This window comes from Oncorhynchus tshawytscha, unplaced genomic scaffold, assembly GCF_018296145.1.
Source record: "Oncorhynchus tshawytscha isolate Ot180627B unplaced genomic scaffold, Otsh_v2.0 Un_contig_898_pilon_pilon, whole genome shotgun sequence".
Lineage (NCBI taxonomy): Eukaryota > Metazoa > Chordata > Actinopteri > Salmoniformes > Salmonidae > Oncorhynchus > Oncorhynchus tshawytscha.
The window spans coordinates 33,816-56,001 of NW_024609182.1; the positions used below are offsets into that span (position 1 = coordinate 33,816).

The 22,186-nt window shown below is 41.0% G+C and overlaps 1 protein-coding gene and 1 long non-coding RNA gene across 3 annotated transcripts; both read right to left on the bottom strand.

Moving 5' to 3' along the window:
• Nucleotides 1–2,079: 2,079 nt before the first annotated feature.
• LOC121844401 lies at nucleotides 2,080–2,815 on the bottom strand. Of its 2 annotated transcripts, none has more exons than XR_006081974.1 (2): nucleotides 2,611–2,815; nucleotides 2,080–2,471 (listed from the first exon to the last, which is right to left on the bottom strand). It is a non-coding gene; the product is annotated as an uncharacterized LOC121844401 (long non-coding RNA). The 2 variants fall into 2 exon arrangements; XR_006081973.1 differs by having other exon boundaries at nucleotides 2,552–2,614.
• Nucleotides 2,816–16,560: 13,745 nt separating this feature from the next.
• Nucleotides 16,561–17,180, bottom strand: LOC121844400 (stonustoxin subunit beta-like; the record flags this gene model as incomplete). The annotated part of the gene is made up of 1 exon (XM_042314428.1): nucleotides 16,561–17,180. A coding segment is annotated over one exon (516 nt), but the record flags the coding sequence as incomplete, so codon positions are not given.
• Nucleotides 17,181–22,186: the final 5,006 nt, after the last annotated feature.

The window sequence follows — 22,186 nt, forward strand, 5'->3', positions numbered from 1 at the left end:
CTGTATCTCATCTCTCTTCTGTGGTGCTCAGGGTGATTGTCATTTCTCTGGTTGTGGTCTGATGTGCTCAGCAGAGGGGTTGAGCAAGATTATTTACTTATGACTATGGTGTCATGTATACAAGTTCATTTGCTTTCCATCAGAGGAACCTGTTAGAATTATGTACTAAAGAACAGCTGTTGAAGATCGCTGAACACTACAAGGTTAAATGATTGAAATTCTATTTCGTTGGAGTGACTATGAATCGCTGGAAGTGACTATGAATCGCTGGAAGTGACTATGAATCGCTGGAAGTGACTATGAATCGCTGGAAGTGACTATGAATCGCTGGAAGTGACTATGAATCGCTGGAAGTGACTATGAATCGCTGGAAGTGACTATGAATCGCTGGAAGTGACTATGAATCGCTGGAAGTGACTATGAATCGCTGGAAGTGACTATGAATCGCTGGAAGTGACTATGAATCGTTAGGAGTTGTAAAAATTAAGGACCCTGATGTTCTTTTCGTTGGAGTTTGTAGCTGTTGGTCTTTTGTGCCATGTTCCTGAATGTTTACGTGACTGACCATTGTTTGGGGTTGTCAGGTTCTATCTTTCCTGTCTGTTCCCTCCTGGTCTTGTGTTCTTCTTTCCTCTTAAATATTGCTTCCTATGTGCAAAGGTTGCTGAGGTCTGGGGAGGAGGAGGTTGGTTGGTGCAGGTGGAGGTGTGAACACATAACCCTTCATCAATTTGGGACGCAGAGGCTGTGTCAATTTGGGACGCAGAGGCTGTGTCAATTTGGGACGCAGAGGCTGTGTCAATTTGGGACGCAGAGGCTGTGTCAATTTGGGTCGCAGAGGCTGTGTCAATTTGGGACGCAGAGGCTGTGTCAATTTGGGGCAGAGGCTGTGTCAATTTGGGACGGAGGCTGTGTCAATTTGGGACGAGGCTGTGTCAATTTGGGACCAGAGGGGACGCAGAGGCTGTGTCAATTTGGGACGCAGAGGCTGTGTCAATTTGGGACGCAGAGGCTGTGTCAATTTGGGACGCAGAGGCTGTGTCAATTTGGGACGCAGAGGCTGTGTCGTTGTTCCGGGGACCTTGTTGGTCCCTGGTTTTATGGGGGGGAATGTGACGACCCTCCCACTCTGTCTGAAGTATTCTGTCTTTGTTCTTGTTTCCTTATTAGGATGCCAGTGGGCGGAGTTGAGAGGGTCGTCAGCTACATGGGAAACACCTGGGCCAGGTGTGTCCCAGGATAAATAGACCTCTTCCACATTCATGGAGGAGACTCTCTCCATGCAGACACCTTTGTAGATTGTGTTGTGGTTCTTGGTGGCCTTTTGTTTGTTTGCTTTGGCACCTTTCAACACCCTGCATTATCACATTCATGCAAAACACTCACTTATACTACTGATTACTGATTACACACACCATTGTATATTTTATATATTTTGTTGCTTAACAACCAGGCTTAATAAATATTCAATATTTTGTTACTACAAAGCCCCATTTTATCAACCAGGCTATACAGTAGTAGAATGACTGATACAAAGACACTAACAACCAGGCTATACAGTAGTAGAATGACTGATACAAAGCCCCATTCAATAGAATGACAACAAACATTTAATAACAACAAGGCTATACAGTAGTAGAATGACTGATACAAAGCCCATTTAATAACAACATTTACCAGGCTATACAGTAGTAGAATGACTGATACAAAGCGCCATTTAATATAACAACCAGGCTATACAGTAGTAGAATGACTGATACAAAGCCCCATTTAATAACAACACTAACAACCAGGCTATACAGTAGTAGAATGACTGATACAAAGCCCCATTTAATAACAACAACCAGGCTATACAGTAGTAGAATGACTGATACAAAGCCCCATTTAATAACAACACTAACAACCAGGCTATACAGTAGTAGAATGACTGATACAAAGCACCATTTAATAACAACACTAACAACCAGGCTATACAGTAGTAGAATGACTGATACAAAGCACTATTTAATAACAACACTAACCAGGCTATACAGTAGTAGAATGACTGATACAAAGCACTATTTAATAACAACACTAACAACAGTAGTAGAATGACTGATACAAAGCACCATTTAATAACAACACTAACAACCAGGCTATACAGTAGTAGAATGACTGATACAAAGCACCATTTAATAACAACACTAACAACCAGGCTATACAGTAGTAGAATGACTGATACAAAGCACCATTTAATAACAACAACCAGGCTATACAGTAGTAGAATGACTGATACAAAGCACCATTTAATAACAACACTAACAACCAGGCTATACAGTAGTAGAATGACTGATACAAAGCACCATTTAATAACAACACTAACAACCAGGCTATACAGTAGTAGAATGACTGATACAAAGCACCATTTAATAACAACAACCAGGCTATACAGTAGTAGAATGACTGATACAAAGCACCATTTAATAACAACACTAACAACCAGGCTATACAGTAGTAGAATGACTGATACAAAGCACAACCAGGCTATTTAGTAGAAACTGATACAAAGCACCTAACAACCAGGCTATACAGTAGTAGAATGACTGATACAAAGCACCATTTAATAACAACACAACAACCAGGCTATACAGTAGTAGAATGACTGATACAAAGCACCATTTAATAACAACAACCAGGCTATACAGTAGTAGAATGACTGATACAAAGCACCATTTAATAACAACAACCAGGCTATACAGTAGTAGAATGACTGATACAAAGCACCATTTAATAACAACAACCAGGCTATACAGTAGTAGAATGACTGATACAAAGCACAGAATGATGTTAAAGGAATTAAATTGCTCTATGTTTTAATACCCAACTAAAATGAAACAATCTGCCAATTCATAAGGATTTGTAAGACCCTTATTCTATAATAATGGACAGAGCCCAGTCTTAAAGTCAAACAGCAGAGTTTATTCACGAGAGTACTGAATACGATACAGTTTACCACAGGTTATAAACTGAAAATGACGTCATTAGCTTCAACACCAACCCGTGTCATCTCCGTTCCAGTACAAAGGATGTATCTCAAGCCTTCCCACATCCGTCTCCCTGCCAATTTAATATAATTTATGGCTGAGCCAAGGTTTTCCGGTGTAGATAAGCATTCTAGCCAGTCTGAAGATATCATTCATTCTTTCCTACCCAGGAACAGACCGTCATTATTCTAATCCTTGATTCATTCACACACATTATATTCAGCACTGGGATCAAAAATTAAAACTCATACATATACAACAACATAATAGTATTCTGATTAGTACATATACAGTAACATAATAGTATTCTGATTAGTACATATACAGTAACATAATAGTATTCAGATTAGTACATATACAGTAACATAATAGTATTCTGATTAGTCAGTCCTGATTGTAATGTATACATAATTAGTAATCATTGATAAAAATTCCCTTAACCTCTTGAACCTCTGGGGGCAGTATTTCATTTTTGGATGAAAAACGTTCCCGTTTTAAACAAGATATTTTGTCACGAAAAGATGCTCGACTACGCATATAATTGACAGCTTTGGAAAGAAAACACTCTGACGTTTCCAAAACTGCAAAGATATTATCTGTGAGTGCCACAGAATTGATGCTACAGGCGAAACCAAGATGACATTTCAAACAGGAAATGCCCAGATTTTGAATGTGCTGTGTTCCAATGTCTCCTTATATGGCTGTGAATGTGCAAGGAATGAGCCTACACTTTCTGTCGTTTCCCCAAGGTGTCTGCAGCATTGTGACGTATTTGTAGGCATATCATTGGAAGATTAACCCTAAGAGACTTCATTTACCAGGTGTCCGCCTGGTGTCCTCCGTCGCAAATTATTGCGTAATCTCCAGCTGCATGGATGTTTCCATTTGGTTCAGAAGAGAAAGGCAACTGCCACGAATGATTTAGCATCGAATAGATATGTGAAAAACACCTTGAGGATTGATTCTAAACAACGTTTGCCATGTTTCTATCGATATTATGGAGTTAATTCGGAAAAAAGTTTGGCGTCGTAATGACTGAATTTTCGGGGTTTTTCCTTAGCCAAACGTGATGAACAAAATGGAGCGATTTCTCCTACACAAATAATATTTTTGGAAAAACTGAACATTTACTATCTAACTGAGAGTCTCCTTATTGAATAAAATTATTTTATTTGAATGCTTTTCTTGTTTTTGTGTAAATGTTGCCTGCTGAATGCCAGGCTTAATGCTATGCTAGCTATCAATACTCTTACACAAATGCTTGTGTAGCTATGGTTGAAAAGCATATTTTGAAAATCTGAGAAGACAGTGTTGTTAACAAAAGGCTAAGCATGTGAGCCAAAATATTTATTTAATTTAATTTGCGATTTTGATGAATAGTTAAAGTTGCGTTATGGTAATGAGCTTGAGGCTATGATTACGCTCCCGGATACGGGATTGCTCGACGCAAGAAGTTAAGAGGGGTAAATAGACAAAATTCTTAGGGTGAGGCACATGGGCTACTAACATCGTACTACACAACATGCACTTATTTCTTTCTTAGCTACAGTATACATATCTCCCTGGCATATTACGTAATTTATGCAGCACCATAGAATACATATGTGGACTCACCTTGTTGTGCTGTGCTGTGCTCACTTGAACAGGAAGGTGGCACGGTGGTCCTTTGTGGGAAAATGTTGTCATCAAAGTCTAGCATTCTCTGGATTTATGGTGCTTTCAAAACAACTGGGAACTCCCAAAAAAACAAGATCACATCATGATGAGGTCATTGAGCTTCAGGTCGTTTCTCTAGAAAGAGGCTTTACAATTCAGAGATTAAATCATGATGAGGTCATTGAGCTTCAGGTCGTTTCTCTAGAAAGAGGCTTTACAATTCAGAGATTAAATCATGATGAGGTCATTGAGCTTCAGGTCGTTTCTCTAGAAAGAGGCTTTACAATTCAGAGATTAAATCATGATGAGGTCATTGAGCTTCAGGTCGTTTCTCTAGAAAGAGGCTTTACAATTCAGAGATTAAATCATGATGAGGTCATTGAACTTCAGGTCGTTTCTCTAGAAAGAGGCTTTACAATTCAGAGATTAAATCATGATGAGGTCATTGAGATTCAGGTCGTTTCTCTAGAAAGAGGCCGGATTTACAATTCCGAGTTGGATGACCGTTCAACACGTATTTTCCCAGTCGGAGCTCGTTTATTCCCGACTTCCCAGTTGTCTTGAACTCACTGAATCAAGTTTTCGCAGTTCTGAATTAACAGTTGTTTTGAGTGCGCCACAAATCATGCTTCATTGACAGCATGGCCAATGTTGAATGTTTATCATTTCAACTTGGAAAAGAGACCATTAATCCCAGATTTGGGACCACACAGCCACTTCACTGAATAGCAGGCTAGTGATTGCTTTGCAATGCGTGTAGTTAGCCACTGTCACTGATTCCTTCCAAACCACTCATTGTTGAATTTGCGATTTTATGTCCAATGGCCGATGAGCACCGATATGTTTTATCTGTTATTTCTCATCATATGATTTGCCAGTAGATTGTTGACTTGATTCATGATGATGACTGTCTAGCTTGCTAGCTAAGATTTTGGAGGTTTGATGTTGATATGATCAGTCCAATCAAAGCTACTGCACAAATAACATGATTTGACGTCATTTTGTCTGTGGCCAATGACCTTGAGCCTTCTTGGATGGGCATTTCTAATTTTATTTTAAAATTTTACCTTTATTTAACTAGGCAAGTCAGTTAAGAACAAATTCTTATTTTCAATGACGGCCTAGGAACAGTGGGTTAACTGCGTGTTCAGGAGCAGAGCTACAGATTTGTACCTTGTCAGCTTGGGGGTTTGAACTTGAAACCTTCCGGTTACTAGTCCAACTCTCTAACCACTAGGATACCCTGCCACCCCATGAAACTCTATGGCAGCACCCAAGGGGCTAGAATTCTCGAGGTCTCCCCTTAGAGGTGACGTAGTTTCCCCATGAGTGACAGAACACTGAGTCAATCAAGGCGCAACACTTGTTTTTTATGCTGGCTTGCCCCACCACCACTAAAAAGCACTGAGCTGGGCTGAAACACCTGCATGTTTGAGTAAAGAAATCAAAAAGAAACCATGTTTGTATGCCGCTTTATTAATTCAATTATATATAAAAAATGTACATTGTTTGCAAACTGATATGTGTCACGTATTAATGCCAAAATAACATGCAAAACAAGCAAGCCACCATTTGATTTATGTTGGTAAAGATTTGGGGCTCATAACAGCTCCTCCTGCCCTGAATGATGGGTCGCCACTGCACCCATAAGTGATTCGTTGAGAGCCCTGCAATAATGAGCCTGGTCTACCCCACACTCTTGAGTGTTGGGCCAAGAGCTCTGACATACAGAAACCAACAGAGGTCTCATATAGTAAACCTATAAATGCTTAGTCATGGCTGGTTCCACCACAACTGACTCAATGTGTCGAACCAACACATAACTAGTGGATGAGGTGGCCAACTAGTCAGAATCCTCTGTGTTCTCCTACGAGAACCAAGAACTGTTGGTTCTTAGAATAGAGGATGAGGAGAGACTTTGTTCGGAACAGACAAGATGTGAATTAGGTACAGAGTTATGTGAAAACAGCCATTTACACAACCAGAGTAACACGATTGTACACACCTATCATTTATATTAACCTTAAAGTAATGCTAATACATATTTTTCATAGCAAACACCCTGGATAGAGAGGTTTACACACTAGAGAGATATTCATACCAAACACCCTGGATAGAGAGGTTTACACACAAGAGAGATATTCTACCAAACACCCTGGATAGAGAGGTTTACACACTAGAGAGATATTCATACCAAACACCCTGGATAGAGAGGTTAACACACTACAGAGATATTCATACCAGACACCCTGGATAGAGAGGTTAACACACTAGAGAGATATTCATACCAAACACCCTGGATAGAGAGGTTTACACACTAGAGAGATATTCATACCAAACACCCTGGATAGAGAGGTTTACACACTAGAGAGATATTCATACCAAACACCCTGGATAGAGAGGTTTACACACTAGAGAGATATTCATACCAAACACCCTGGATAGAGAGGTTTACACACTAGAGAGATATTCTACATTGCTGCTCCAGTGTGTCTTACTGAACTATTAGAGTGAAACGTCATGTTGTGTTTGACAGAGAGACACTGAGTCACCATCATACCAAATATGAATCCCTGGATAGATGGGCTCAGTGAATGTGGAGGTGAATGTGATCAGGTGGGTCAGTATGTCAGAGGAGGCTCTATAGAAGGACAGAGTGCCGGCTGGCCAGTCCAGATACACTCCTACTCTGTGGGGGCTGGAGGAGGGGACGTCTATGGTAGTGGGATTATTATTGTGCCAGGCAATGTAACTGTTGTCAGAGCAGTTCAGACTCCAGGACTTGTCATTCCATCCAAGATAACAGTCCTTAACCCCTCCTCTCCTGCTGATTCCTTTATATGTCACTCCTATATCAGCCCTTCTCCCACTCCACTCTACCTCCCAGTAACAGCGCCCAATCAGACCCTCTCTACACAGCACCTGTTCACAGTCCTCAAATCTCTCTGGGTGATCAGGATACGGCTGCTCCTCTGTCCTACATGTCACCTTTCTGTTCTCCTCAGACAGAGAGAGGCGTCTGTTTACTGTGTTTAGGTCCAGTGTGAGATCACAGACATCTGATGGATGAAACCAGACACAATATTAGAAATCATCATCATTCACATTAGAATGTTAACTCACTTTTCACTAATTCATTTAATGTAGATGTTTCTAGGTATCAAAAGGAGAAGTTAAGGTAACTTGAGACTTGTTGAATGATCATATGTTATACTGTATGGTAATATAAAACACACTGATTCCCATTAATTACACACACACACACACACACACACACACACACACACACACACACACACACACACACACACACACACACACACAGTCAAAGCAACTATTTGGTGTCCCTGATTTCTGCTTCTGTAGATCTACAGCTGATATTTAATATGACCAAGTAAGTAATGATGGTGGTCTTTGACTTTGACTTAACTTGAATTAAGACTTATTCTTAGTCATATTCTTCACAGCAGTCAACACTCACATTTTCTAAGCCCAGGTTTCATTGTGTACTCTCCACCATGTTCCACACTGTAGCGGTAAGCAGAAGAACAGACAGTCATTGAGGGATACACCTGAACTCACACACACACACACACACACACACACACACAAACACACACACACACACACACAAACAAACACACACACAAACACACACACACACACACACACACACACACACACACACACACACACACACTCATCATATAACTTTATCCAAGTGGTGGTCAGAATGTTTGTCTTAACTAGCCTGATAAGTCAAACATGTCTGATATGAACATTGACATAAACCCTCTACATACTTGAGTTTCTCCAGTCTGCAGTGTGGATCCTCCAGTCCAGCAGAGAGCAGTCTGACTCCTGAGTCTCCTGGGTGATTGTAGCTCAGGTCCAGCTCTCTCAGGTGTGAGGGGTTTGACCTCAGAGCTGAGGCCAGAGAAGCACAGCCTTCCTCTGTGACTAGACAGCGTGACAGCCTGCAAAGAGTCAAATCATATTAAAATCACACTGATATTCTTTGGTGGTGAAAATAGTGGCAGTATATTTTTTCAACATATTCAGATATATCAGTGTCCTGAAACCTTCCATATCTATTCATAAATTAATGTATCAATATTATAAATAACAAATGATCAAAGTATTGCCTGCAGATAGAAACATGTATAGTACAAATATTATAGTAGACTGACCAGACCAGTTTAAAAGCAGTATCAGTCAAAAGACAGACAGTGAGGTATCAGATTTAGATTGTATTGTGTATACAGTCCACACCATATCTATTTAGACAGTGAGGTATCAGATTTAGATTGTATTGAGTATACAGTCCACACCATATCTATTTAGACAGTGAGGTATCAGATTTAGATTGTATTGAGTATACAGTCCACACCATATCTATTTAGACTCATTTGCAGTTTGTTTTGGAAAACTCAAGTTGGAGTAATTTACTTTATAAGTGAGTAGATATGACATGTTTCTAAACACTACTTAAATAATCCTGTTGATGCCTTGATTAATACAAATCATGAATGAATCATGAATAATAATGAGTGAGAAAGTTAGAGGCTACAACAAAACATGCTAACCTCTCACCATTACCAATAACAGAGACTACAACAAAACATGCTAACCTCTCACCATTACCAATAACAGAGACTACAACAAAACATGCTAACCTCTCACCATTACCAATAACAGAGACTACAACAAAACATGCTAACCTCTCACCATTACCAATAACAGAGACTACAACAAAACATGCTAACCTCTCACCATTACCAATAACAGAGGCTACAACAAAACATGCTAACCTCTCACCATTACCAATAACAGAGACTACAACAAAACATGCTAACCTCTCACCATTACCAATAACAGAGACTACAACAAAACATGCTAACCTCTCACCATTACCAATAACAGAGACTACAACAAAACATGCTAACCTCTCACCATTATTACCAATAACAGAGACTACAACAAAACATGCTAACCTCTCACCATTACCAATCTACAACAAAACATGCTAACCTCTCACCATTACCAATAACAGAGACTACAACAAAACATGCTAACCTCTCACCATTACCAATAACAGAGACTACAACAAAACATGCTAACCTCTCACCATTACCAATAACAGAGACTACAACAAAACATAACTAACCTCTCACCATTACCAATAACAGAGACTACAACAAAACATGCTAACCTCTCACCATTACCAATAACAGAGACTACAACAAAAAACATGCTAACAGAGACTACACATTACAATAAAGAGACTACAACAAAACATGCTAACCTCTCACCATTACCAATAACAGATACAACAAAACATGCTAACCTCTCACCATTACCAATAACAGACTACAACAAAACATGCTAACCTCTCACAAAACATTACCTCTCACCCTCAAATAAAAGGTGACATTCTGTACTGTCACCTACTATGAAACATTCCATCTCAAATCCAAAATGCTGGAGCACCAAATGTAAAACTGTAAGCTTCACTGTCCAAACACATATGGTGTGGACTATGTGTGTCTGGTAAACACATGTGGATCTGGTGAACAGTTATCACTTGTTGACCAACTACAGGAATACTGACCTCAGAGTCTCCAGTTTACAGTGGGGATTCCCCAGTCCAGCAGAGAGCAGCTTCACTCCTGAATCCTTCAGGTCATTGTTACTCAGGTCCAGCTCTCTCAGGTGTGAGGGGTTTGACTCCAGAACTGAGACCAGAGAAGCACAGCCTTCCTCTGTGACTCCACAGCCTGACAGCCTGACAAAGAGATCATCATGACTTCACAAACACACTGTTCATTTAATGAGTAGTGTAGAAGGACAATGGCAGATGCATTTGGTTTTTTCTCTCAAAGAACATATAGATTAATCTTCCGTCTCATAGAATTGTATGGTCATATTGTTATACTAATGTGAAAATCAATGCATTTATGCAATATGTTTTTCAATATAATATTATACACATTATTATGCATATTTTTCTATAAACTGGATATTTCTTCCTGATGATTAGTTCTTAATTGTCATTTTATTTACTCACAGAACAGCTCTGGAGGCTTTGACCACTGGCAGCAGCCTCAGAAGACCTTCCTCTGATCTGGAGTATTTCTTCAGGTCAAACACATCCAGCACCTTTTCGGAAGTCAGCAACACAAAGACCAGAGCTGACCACTGTGCAGGTGACAGTTTGAACCTAGAGAGACTTCCTGATCTCAGGTAGCTTTGGATCTCCTCCACTAGAGAATGGTCATTCAGTTCATTCAGACAGTGGAACAGATTGATGCTCCTCTCTGGAGAGGGATTCTCCCTGATCTTCTCCTTGATGTACTTGATTGTTTCTTCATGGCTCTGTGAGCTGCTTCTTGTCTTTGTCAGTAGACCTCGTAAGTGCTTCTGATTGGACTCCAGTGAGAGGCCCAGAAGGAAGCGGAGGAAAAGGTCCAGGTTTCCCGTCTCACTTTGTAAGGCTTTATCCACAGCACCCTTGTAGAAAGCAATTTCAGGCTTGTCGTTTGTTTTCAGTTTGTCCATTAGATTCTCATTGTTGTTGATGAATGAGAGGAACACATATACAGCAGCCAGAAACTCCTGAATGCTCAGATATACGAAGCAGTACACCTTGTCCTGGTACAGCCCACATTCCTCTTTAAAGAGCTGTGTGCACAATCCTGAGTACACTGAGGCTTCATTGACATCAATGCCAGACTCTTTCAGGTCTTCTTCATAGAAAATGAGATTGCCATTCACAAGCTGTTGAAAAGCCAGTTTTCCCAGTGACAGAATGCTCTCTTTATTCCAGTGTGGACCTGTCTCTTCTTTCCCAAGATACTTTTCATTCTTCTGTTTGGTATAAAACTCCACAAGGTGTGTGTACATCTCAGTCAGAGTCTTGGGCATCTCTTCTCTCTTATGTTTCAGCATGTGTTCAAGGACTGTTGCAGAAATCCAACAGAAGACTGGAATGTGGCACATGATGTGGAGGCTCCTTGATGTCTTTATGTGTGAGATGATTCTGCTGGCCAGGTCCTCATCACTGAATCTCTTCCTGAAGTACTCCTCCTTCTGTGGGTCATTGAACCCTCGTACCTCTGTCACTTGGTCAACACATTCTGAAGGGATCTTATTGGCTGCTGCAGGTCGGGTAGTTATCCAGAGGAGAGCAGAGGGAAGCTGATTTCCCCTGATGAGATTTGTCAGCAGAACATCCATTGAGGTTGACTCTGTGACGTCACAACAGATTTTGTTCTTCTGGAAGTCTAGGGGCAGTCGGCACTCATCCAGACCATCAAAGATGAACAGAACTTTGTACATGTTGTAGTTGGAGATTGATTGTTTGGTTTCCATTGAGAAGTGATTGAGAAGTTCAATGAAAGTGTGTTTGTCTTTCTTCAAATTCAGCTCCCGAAAAGGGAATGAAAATACAAATTGGACATCCTGATTTGCTTTTCCTTCAGCCCAGTCCAGAATGAACTTCTGCACAGAGACTGTTTTTCCAATGCCAGCGACTCCCTTTGTCAGCACAGTTCTGATACGTTTGTCTTGTCCCGTTAAGGGTTTGAAGATGTCATTACATTTGATTGCAGTCTCTGGTCTTGCTTTTTTCCTGTTTGTTGTCTCAATCTGTCTCAGCTCATGTTCATTATTGACCTCTCCTGTTCCACCCTCTGTGATGTAGAGCTCTGTGTAGATATTATTGAGAATTGTTGGGTTTCCTTGTTTAGCAATCCCCTCAAATACACATTGAAACTTCTTCTTTAGATTAGATTTGAGTTCAAGTTGGCAAATCACAGCAAGCTCATCTGAATCTAGAAATAACACAGAGGATATTAATATTACGTCTGTTTTAATGTCTACAGTATTGTAGGACTGTTATAACGTTTTCAATTATAATAATTTATACTCTTAACTGACTGTATAAATGTGTAAATGTTTTCATAATGCATTACAGACTGGTGTGACTGATTATATTATTATTATATTATTATTGGTATTATTGGTATTATTGATGGTATTATTAATGTTGTCTCTCTCTCTCTAAATGAATCACCACAACACATCCCTGCTGCTACTTGATGGGGTCACTAGGTGTTGTGTTCAGGCTAGAGGTCGACCGATTAACCGGAATGGCCAATTTCAAGTTTTCATAACAATCGGAAATGAGAATTTTTGGCACCGATTTTGCCGATTTTATTTTATTATTATTATTATTTATTATTATTATTTTTTATTTTTTTTTACACCTTTATTTAACTAGGCAAATCAGTTAAGAACACATTCTTAATTTCAATGACGGCCTACCAGCCTAGGAACGGTGGGTAGAGAGCAGAGAGAGAGAGCAGAGAGAGAGCAGAGAGAGAGCAGAGAGAGAGAGAGAGTAGAGAATCTCTCTGTTGATGACGTCACAGGGTTCCTCTGGTTCCTCTGGTCTGGAGAGATTCCACCGGAATCATCACAACACTCTGTTGCTATAGTGACCCTGCATAGTGACCCTGCATCACAACACTCTGTTGCTATAGTGACCCTGCATCACAACACTCTGTTGCTATAGTGACCCTGCATCACAACACTCTGTTGCTATAGTGCCCCTGCATGACAACACTCTGTTGCTATAGTGGCCCTGCATCACAAAACTCTGTTGCTATAGTGACCCTGCATCACAACACTGTTGCTATAGTGACCCTGCATCACAACACTCTGTTGCTATAGTGACCCTGCATCACAACACTCTGTTGCTATAGTGCCCCTGCATGACAACACTCTGTTGCTATAGTGACCCTGTATCACAACACTCTGTTGCTATAGTGCCCCTGCATCACAACACTCTGTTGCTATAGTGGCCCTGCATCACAAAACTCTGTTGCTATAGTGACCCTGCATCACAACACTATGTTGCTATAGTGGCCCTGCATCACAACACTATGTTGCTATAGTGACCCTTCATCTGTAACGATCTTCTTTGGGAGAAAGAGAGGAGGACCAAAGCGCAGCGTGGTAAGTGTTGCTATAGTGACCCTTCATCTGTAACGATCTTCTTTGGAGAAAGAGAGGAGGACCAAAGCGCAGCGTGGTAAGTGTTGCTATAGTGACCCTTCATCTGTAACGATCTTCTTTGGGAGAAAGAGAGGAGGACCAAAGCGCAGCGTGGTAAGTGTTCATGATGAAACTTTAATAGAACAAACTGAATACTGAAATACAGAACAATAAACTGAACGAACGAAAACTGAAACAGTTCCATGTGGAACACACAGACACGGAAGACAACCCACAAAACCCAACAGAAAACAGGCTACCTAAATATGGTTCCCAATCAGAGACAATGACTAAAACTGCCTCTGATTGACAACCATATCAGGCCAAATGAAAAACCCAACATAGAAACACAAAACATAGATAACCCACCCAACTCATGCCCTGACATACTTAAACAAAGAAAAATACAAAAGAACTAAGGTCAGAACGTGACATCATCACAACACTATGTTGCTATAGTGATCCTGCATCACAACACTGTCGCTATAGTGATCCTGCAGTACAATACTCTGTTGCTATAGTGATCCTGCATTACAATACTCTGTTGTACAATTTGTTTAATTAAATTTCACATATTTAAATGTTTTGTATTTCATTTCATATTTGTTTCGTGTTTCAACCAGTCGCAGGTTAACATCAACCTGACAGAGGAAACGTAAAATCAATAAACAAACTGTTTTCACAATTAACAAGCTTTTCTTGTTTCAAGTATGTTTTATTATGAAAAGTACAATATATCCTTGTTTACTTCTACAACTATGGAGTGTATGTCCATATATAATTGCTCAATTTGTTATTCAACATAAACAGTGTTATAAAACAGGAAGAGGTCCTCACAACTATAGGAAGACGCGCGTGTGTGTCCAGTGTGTGTCCTGTGTGAGTTTGTGTTTGTCCAGTGTGTGTGTGTCCAGCGTGTGTGTGTGTGTCCAGCGTCTGTGTGTGTGTGAGTGTGTGTGTCTCCAGTGTGTGTGTGTGTGTGTCCAGTGTGTGTGTGTGTGTGTGTGAGTCCAGTGTGTGTGTGTGTCCAGTGTGTGTGTGTGTGTGTGTGTGTGTGTGTGTGTGTGTGTGTGTGTGTCCAGTGTGTGTGTGTGTTTGTTTGTCCAGTGTGTGTGTGTGTTTGTTTGTCCAGTGTGTGTGTGTGTTTGTTTGTCCAGTGTGTGTGTGTGTGTTGTCCAGTGTGTGTGTGTGTGTGTGTCCAGTGTGTGTGTGTGTGTGTGTGTGTGTGTGTGTGTGTGTCCAGTGTGTGTGTGTGTGTGTGTGTGTGTGTGTGTGTGTGTGTGTGTGTCCAGTGTGTGTGTGTGTGTGTGTGTGTCCAGTGTGTGTGTGTGTGTGTGTGTCCTGTGTGTGTGTGTGTCCAGTGTGTGTGTGTGTGTCCAGTGTGTGTGTGTGTGTGTGTGTGTGTGTGTGTGTGTGTGTGTGTGTGTGTCCAGTGGGTGTGTATGTGAGTATCCAGTCTGTGTGTGTGTCTGTGTCCAGTGTGTGTGTGTCCAGTGTGTGTGTGTCCAATCTGTGTGTGTCCAGTCTGTGTGTGTGTGTCCAGTGTGTGTGTGTGTGTGTGTGTGTGTGTCCAGTGTGTCCAGTGTGTGTGTGTCGAGTCTGTGTGTGTGTGTCTAGTGTTTGTGTGTGTGTCCAGTGTGTGTGTGTGCGTCCAGTGTGTGTGTGTGTGTGTGTCCAGTGTGTGTGTGTGTGTCCAGTCTGTGTGTGTGTCCAGTCTGTGTGTGTGTGTGTGTGTCCAGTGTGTGTGTGTGTCCAGTGTGTGTGTGTCCAGTGTGTGTTTGTGTGTATCCAGTGTGTGTGTGTGTGTGTGTGTGTGTCCAGTGTGTGTGTGTGTTTGTTTGTCCAGTGTGTGTTTGTGTGTGTCCAGTGTGTGTGTGTGTGTCCAGTGTGTGTCCAGTGTGTGTGTGTGTGTGTGTGTGTCCAGTGTGTGTTTGTGTGTGTCCAGTGTGTGTTTGTGTGTGTCCAGTGTGTGTGTGTCCAGTGTGTGTTTGTGTGTGTGTGTCCAGTGTGTGTGTGTGTCCAGTTTGTGTGTGTGTCCAATGTGTGTGTGTACAGTGTGTGTGTGTGTGTGTCCAGTGTGTGTGTGTCTAGTGTGTGTGTGTGTCCAGTTTGTGTGTGTGTGTGTGTGTCCAGTCTGTGTGTGTATCCAGTGTGTGTCCAGTGTGTGTGTGTCCAGTCTGTGTGTCTGTCCAGTCTGTGTGTGTGAGTGTCCAGAATGTGTGTGTCCAGTGTGTGTGTATGTGTGTGTGTGTGTGTGTGTTTGTCCAGTGTGTGTGTGTGTGTGTGTGTGTGTGTGTTTGTCCAGTGTGTGTGTGTGTGTGTGTGTGTGTGTGTTTGTCCAGTGTGTGTGTGTGTGTGTGTGTGTGTGTGTGTTTGTCCAGTGTGTGTGTGTGTGTGTGTGTGTGTGTGTGTGTGTGTGTGTGGGTGTGTGTGTGTGTGAGTCCAGTGTGTGTGCGGATCCAGTGTGTGTGTGAGTCCAGTGTGTATCCAGTGTGTGTGTGTGTGTGTTTGTCCAGTGTGTGTGTGTGTGTAGTCCAGTGTGTGTGTGTATCCAGTGTGTGTGTGTGTGTGTGTGTGTGTGTGAGTCCAGTGTGTGTGTATCCAGTGTGTGTCTGTGTGTGTGAGTCCAGTGTGTGTGTGTATCCAGTGTGTGTGTGTGTGTGTGAGTCCAGTGTGTGTGTGTATCCAGTGTGTGTGTGTGTGTGTGTGAGTCCAGTGTGTGCGTGTATCCAGTGTGTGTATTATTTACAGGTTATTATTGTGTGTGTGTGTGTATGTGTGTTTGTGCCAGTGTGTGTGTGTGTGTCCAGTGTGTGTGTGTGTGTGTGTGTGTGTGTGTGTGTGTGTGTGTGTGTGTGTGTGTGTGTGTGTGTGTGTGTGTGTGTGTGTGTGTATCACTGAGTCGCCATCAAACCAGTGTGTGTCATGTTATTTTAGGGACACTGAGGAGTCAGAACAAACCCTAAACCCTGGATAAAGGGGCTCAGTGAATGTGGAGGTGAATGTGATCAGGTGGGTCAGTGTGTCAGAGGAGGCTCTATAGAAGGACAGAGTGCCGGCTGGCCAGTCCAGATACACTCCTACTCTGTGGGAGCTGGAGGGGGGGACGTCTATGGTAGTCCGTTTATTATTGTGCCAGGCAATGTAACTGTTGTCAGAGCAGAACAGACTCCAGGACTTGTTATTGTATCCAAGCCAACAGTCCTTAACCCCTCCTCTTCCTCTCCTGCTGATTCCTTTATATGTCACTCCAATAACAGCCTCTCTCCCACTCCACTCTGCCTCCCAGTAACAGCGCCCAGTCAGACCCTCTCTACACAGCACCTGTCTACAGTCCTCAAATCTCTCTGGGTGATCAGGATACGGCTGCTCCTCTGTCGTCCATGTCACCTTTCTGTTCTCCTCAGACAGAGAGAGGAGTCTGTTTACTGTGTTTAGGTCCAGTGTGAGATCACAGACATCTGATGGATGAAACCAGACACAATATTAGAAATCATCATCATTCACATTAGAATGTTAACTCACTTTTCACTAATTCATTTAATGTAGATGTTTCTAGGTATCAAAAGGAGAAGTTAAGGTAACTTGAGACTTGTTGAATGATCATATGTTATACTGTATGGTAATATAAAACACACTTATTCCCATTAATTACACACACACAGACACACACACACACACACACACACACACACACACATTGTCATATCAACTCTTTGTAAACGTTGTTGTCCCTGATTTCTGCTTCTGTAGAACTACAGCTGATATTTAATATGACCAAGTCAGTAATGATGGTGGTCTTTGACTTTGACTTAACTTGAATTAAGACTTATTCTTAGTCATATTCTTCACAGCAGTCAACACTCACATTTTCTAAGCCCAGGTTTCATTCTGTTCTCTCCACCATGTTCCTCACTGTAGCGGTAAGCAGAAGAACAGACAGTCATTGAGGGATAAACACACACACACACAGTACAAACACACACACGTGTGTCCAGTGTGTTCAGTGTCTGTGTCCAGTTTATCCAGTGTGTGTGTGTATGTGTGTGTGTGTGTCCTGTCTGTGTCCATTGTGTGTGTGTGTGTATCACACACACACTGGACAAAGACACACACAAACTGGACACACACACACACTGGACACACACTGGACAAACACACTGAACACACACACTGGACACACACACTGGACACACACTGGACACAAACACTGAACACACACACTGGACACACACACACAAACAGTCAGTATATAACTTTGTCCAAGGAAAGAATGTTTGTCCGAACAATCATCATTCCCCTGTCGCTAATCTGAAGACACCTGCTCCTTTTCTCAATCACATCCCCTTTGCCAGAAGACACACCTCCTCCCGTTTCTGTTACCCAATCACATCCCCTTTCCCAGAAGACACACCTCCTCCTGTTTCCATTACCCAATCACACCCCCTTTGCCAGAAGACACACCTCCTCCTGTTTCCATTACCCAATCACATCCCCTTTCCCAGAAGACATACCTCCTCCTGTTTCCATTACCCAATCACATCCCCTTTGCCAGTCAGTTGTTTTCTCTGGAGCTCGACCTCTCTCAATCTCTCTGTGTCTCAATCTCTCTGTGTCTCAATCTCTCTGTGTCTCAATCTCTCTGTGTCTCAATCTCTCTGTGTCTCAATCTCTCTGTGTCTCAATCTCTGTGTCTCAATCTCTCTGTGTCTCAATCTCTCTGTGTCTCATCTCTCTGTGTCTCTCTCTGTGTCTCAATCTCTCTGTGTCTCAATCTCTCTGTGTCTCAATCTCTCTGTGTCTCAATCTCTCTGTGTCTCAATCTCTCTGTGTCTCATCTCTCTGTGTCTCAATCTCTCTGTGTATCAATCTCTCTGTGTCTCAATCTCTCTGTGTATCAATCTCTCTGTGTCTCAATCTCTCTGTGTATCAATCTCTCTCTCTCTCTGTGGGCTCTCTTTTGGTTTTTGTCAAGTCTGGAATTATGTGAGTATTGTTGTTTCATGACTGTTTGTTCTGTTAGGGGTACCAAGATGTCATACAGTACAGTAGGACTACTTTGTCTACCCTAGTTTGGGGGACCACCCACTGTATTTTTGGTTAGTTAGCTGTATAGTAGTAGCTAGTCTAGTTTAGGGGTGTTTTTGGTTAGTTAGACTAGTCTAGTTTAGGGGTGTTTTTGGGGTGTTTTTGGTTTCCTAGTTAGTTAGCTGTATAGTAGTAGACTAGTCTAGTTTAGGGGTGTTTTTGGTTAGTTAGTTAGCTGTATAGTAGTAGACTAGTCTAGTTTAGGGGTGTTTTTGGTTAGTTAGTTAGCTGTATAGTAGTAGACTAGTCTAGTTTAGGGGTGTTTTTGGTTAGTTAGTTAGCTGTATAGTAGTAGACTAGTCTAGTTTAGGGGTGTTTTTGGTTAGTTAGTTAGCTGTATAGTAGTAGACTAGTCTAGTTTAGGGGTGTTTTTGGTTAGTTAGTTAGCTGTATAGTAGTAGACTAGTCTAGTTTAGGGGTGTTTTTGGTTAGTTAGTTAGCTGTATAGTAGTAGACTAGTCTAGTTTAGGGGTGTTTTTGGTTAGTTAGTTAGCTGTATAGTAGTAGACTAGTCTAGTTTAGGGGTGTTTTTGGATAGTTAGTTAGCTGTATAGTAGTAGACTAGTCTAGTTTAGGGGTGTTTTTGGATAGTTAGTTTTTAGTAGTTAGGGGTGTTTTTTAGTTAGCTGTATAGTAGTAGACTAGTCTAGTTTAGGGGTGTTTTTGGTTAGTTAGTTAGCTGTATAGTAGTAGACTAGTCTAGTTTAGGGGTGTTTTTGGTTAGTTAGTTAGCTGTATAGTAGTAGACTAGTCTAGTTTAGGGGTGTTTTTGGATAGTTAGTTAGCTGTATAGTAGTAGACTAGTCTAGTTTAGGGGTGTTTTTGGTTAGTTAGTTAGCTGTATAGTAGTAGACTAGTCTAGTTTAGGGGTGTTTTTGGTTAGTTAGTTAGCTGTATAGTAGTAGACTAGTCTAGTTTAGGGGTGTTTTTGGTTAGTTAGTTAGCTGTATAGTAGTAGACTAGTCTAGTTTAGGGGTGTTTTTGGTTAGTTAGTTAGCTGTATAGTAGTAGACTAGTCTAGTTTAGGGGTGTTTTTGGTTAGTTAGTTAGCTGTATAGTAGTAGACTAGTCTAGTTTAGGGGTGTTTTTGGTTAGTTAGTTAGCTGTATAGTAGTAGACTGGTCTAGTTTAGGGGTGTTTTTGGTTAGTTAGTTAGCTGTATAGTAGTAGACTAGTCTAGTTTAGGGGTGTTTTTGGTTAGTTAGTTAGCTGTATAGTAGTAGACTAGTCTAGTTTAGGGGTGTTTTTGGTTAGTTAGTTAGCTGTATAGTAGTAGACTAGTCTAGTTTAGGGGTGTTTTTGGTTAGTTAGTTAGCTGTATAGTAGTAGACTAGTCTAGTTTAGGGGTGTTTTTGGTTAGTTAGTTAGCTGTATAGTAGTAGACTAGTCTAGTTTAGGGGTGTTTTTGGTTAGTTAGTTAGCTGTATAGTAGTAGACTAGTCTAGTTTAGGGGTGTTTTTGGTTAGTTAGTTAGCTGTATAGTAGTAGACTAGTCTAGTTTAGGGGTGTTTTTGGTTAGTTAGTTAGCTGTATAGTAGTAGACTAGTCTAGTTTAGGGGTGTTTTTGGTTAGTTAGTTAGCTGTATAGTAGTAGACTGGTCTAGTTTAGGGGTGTTTTTGGTTAGTTAGTTAGCTATAGTAGTAGACTAGTCTAGTTTAGGGGTGTTTTTGGTTAGTTAGTTAGCTGTATAGTAGTAGACTAGTCTAGTTTAGGGGTGTTTTTGGTTAGTTAGTTAGCTGTATAGTAGTAGACTAGTCTAGTTTAGGGGTGTTTTTGGTTAGTTAGTTAGCTGTATAGTAGTAGACTAGTCTAGTTTAGGGGTGTTTTTGGTTAGTTAGTTAGCTGTATAGTAGTAGACTAGTCTAGTTTAGGGGTGTTTTTGGTTAGTTAGTTAGCTGTATAGTAGTAGACTAGTCTAGTTTAGGGGTGTTTTTGGTTAGTTAGTTAGCTGTATAGTAGTAGACTAGTCTAGTTTAGGGGTGTTTTTGGTTAGTTAGTTAGCTGTATAGTAGTAGACTAGTCTAGTTTAGGGGTGTTTTTGGTTAGTTAGTTAGCTGTATAGTAGTAGACTAGTCTAGTTTAGGGGTGTTTTTGGTTAGTTAGTTAGCTGTATAGTAGTAGACTGGTCTAGTTTAGGGGTGTTTTTGGTTAGTTAGTTAGCTGTATAGTAGTAGACTAGTCTAGTTTAGGGGTGTTTTTGGTTAGTTAGTTAGCTGTATAGTAGTAGACTAGTCTAGTTTAGGGGTGTTTTTGGTTAGTTAGTTAGCTGTATAGTAGTAGACTAGTCTAGTTTAGGGGTGTTTTTGGTTAGTTAGTTAGCTGTATAGTAGTAGACTAGTCTAGTTTAGGGGTGTTTTTGGTTAGTTAGTTAGCTGTATAGTAGTAGACTAGTCTAGTTTAGGGGTGTTTTTGGTTAGTTAGTTAGCTGTATAGTAGTAGACTAGTCTAGTTTAGGGGTGTTTTTGGTTAGTTAGTTAGCTGTATAGTAGTAGACTAGTCTAGTTTAGGGGTGTTGTGGGATATTTGTTTCTTTCCCTGGGTCCAGCTCAGCCCCTTTACCGTGTGTTTAAAAATAAACCCTGAGTGTTTGACGGTAATTTAGTTGTCTGTGGTTTTTCGTTCTCATTGTTTCTTTTTCACTATTATGATTTGCATACGTTATGTTACACACACACAGGACACACACACACACACACACACACACACACACACACAGGACACACACACAGTCATCATATAACTTTGTCCAAGTGGTGGTCAGAATGTTTGTCTTAACTAGCCTGATAAGTCAAACATGTCTGATATGAACATTGACATAAACCCTCTACATACTTGAGTTTCTCCAGTCTGCAGTGTGGATCCTCCAGTCCAGCAGAGAGCAGTCTGACTCCTGAGTCTCCTGGGTGATTGTAGCTCAGGTCCAGCTCTCTCAGGTGTGAGGGGTTTGACCTCAGAGCTGAGACCAGAGAAGCACAGCCTTCCTCTGTGACTAGACAGCCTGACAGCCTGCAAAGAGTCAAATCATATTAAAATCACACTGATATTCTTTGGTGGTGAAAATAGTGGCAGTATATTTTTTTCTACATTTTCAGATACATCAGTGTCCTGAAACCTGCCATATCTATTCATGAATAAATGAATATATCATTATTAGAAATGACAAATGATCAAAATATTGCCTGCAGATAGAAAAATGTATAGTACAAATATTTGAGTAGACTGACCAGACCAGTTTAAAAAGCAGTATCAGTCAGAAGACAGACAGTGAGGAATCAGATTTAGATTGTATTGAGTATACAGTCCACACCATATCTATTTAGACAGTGAGGTATCAGATTTAGATTGTATTGAGTATACAGTC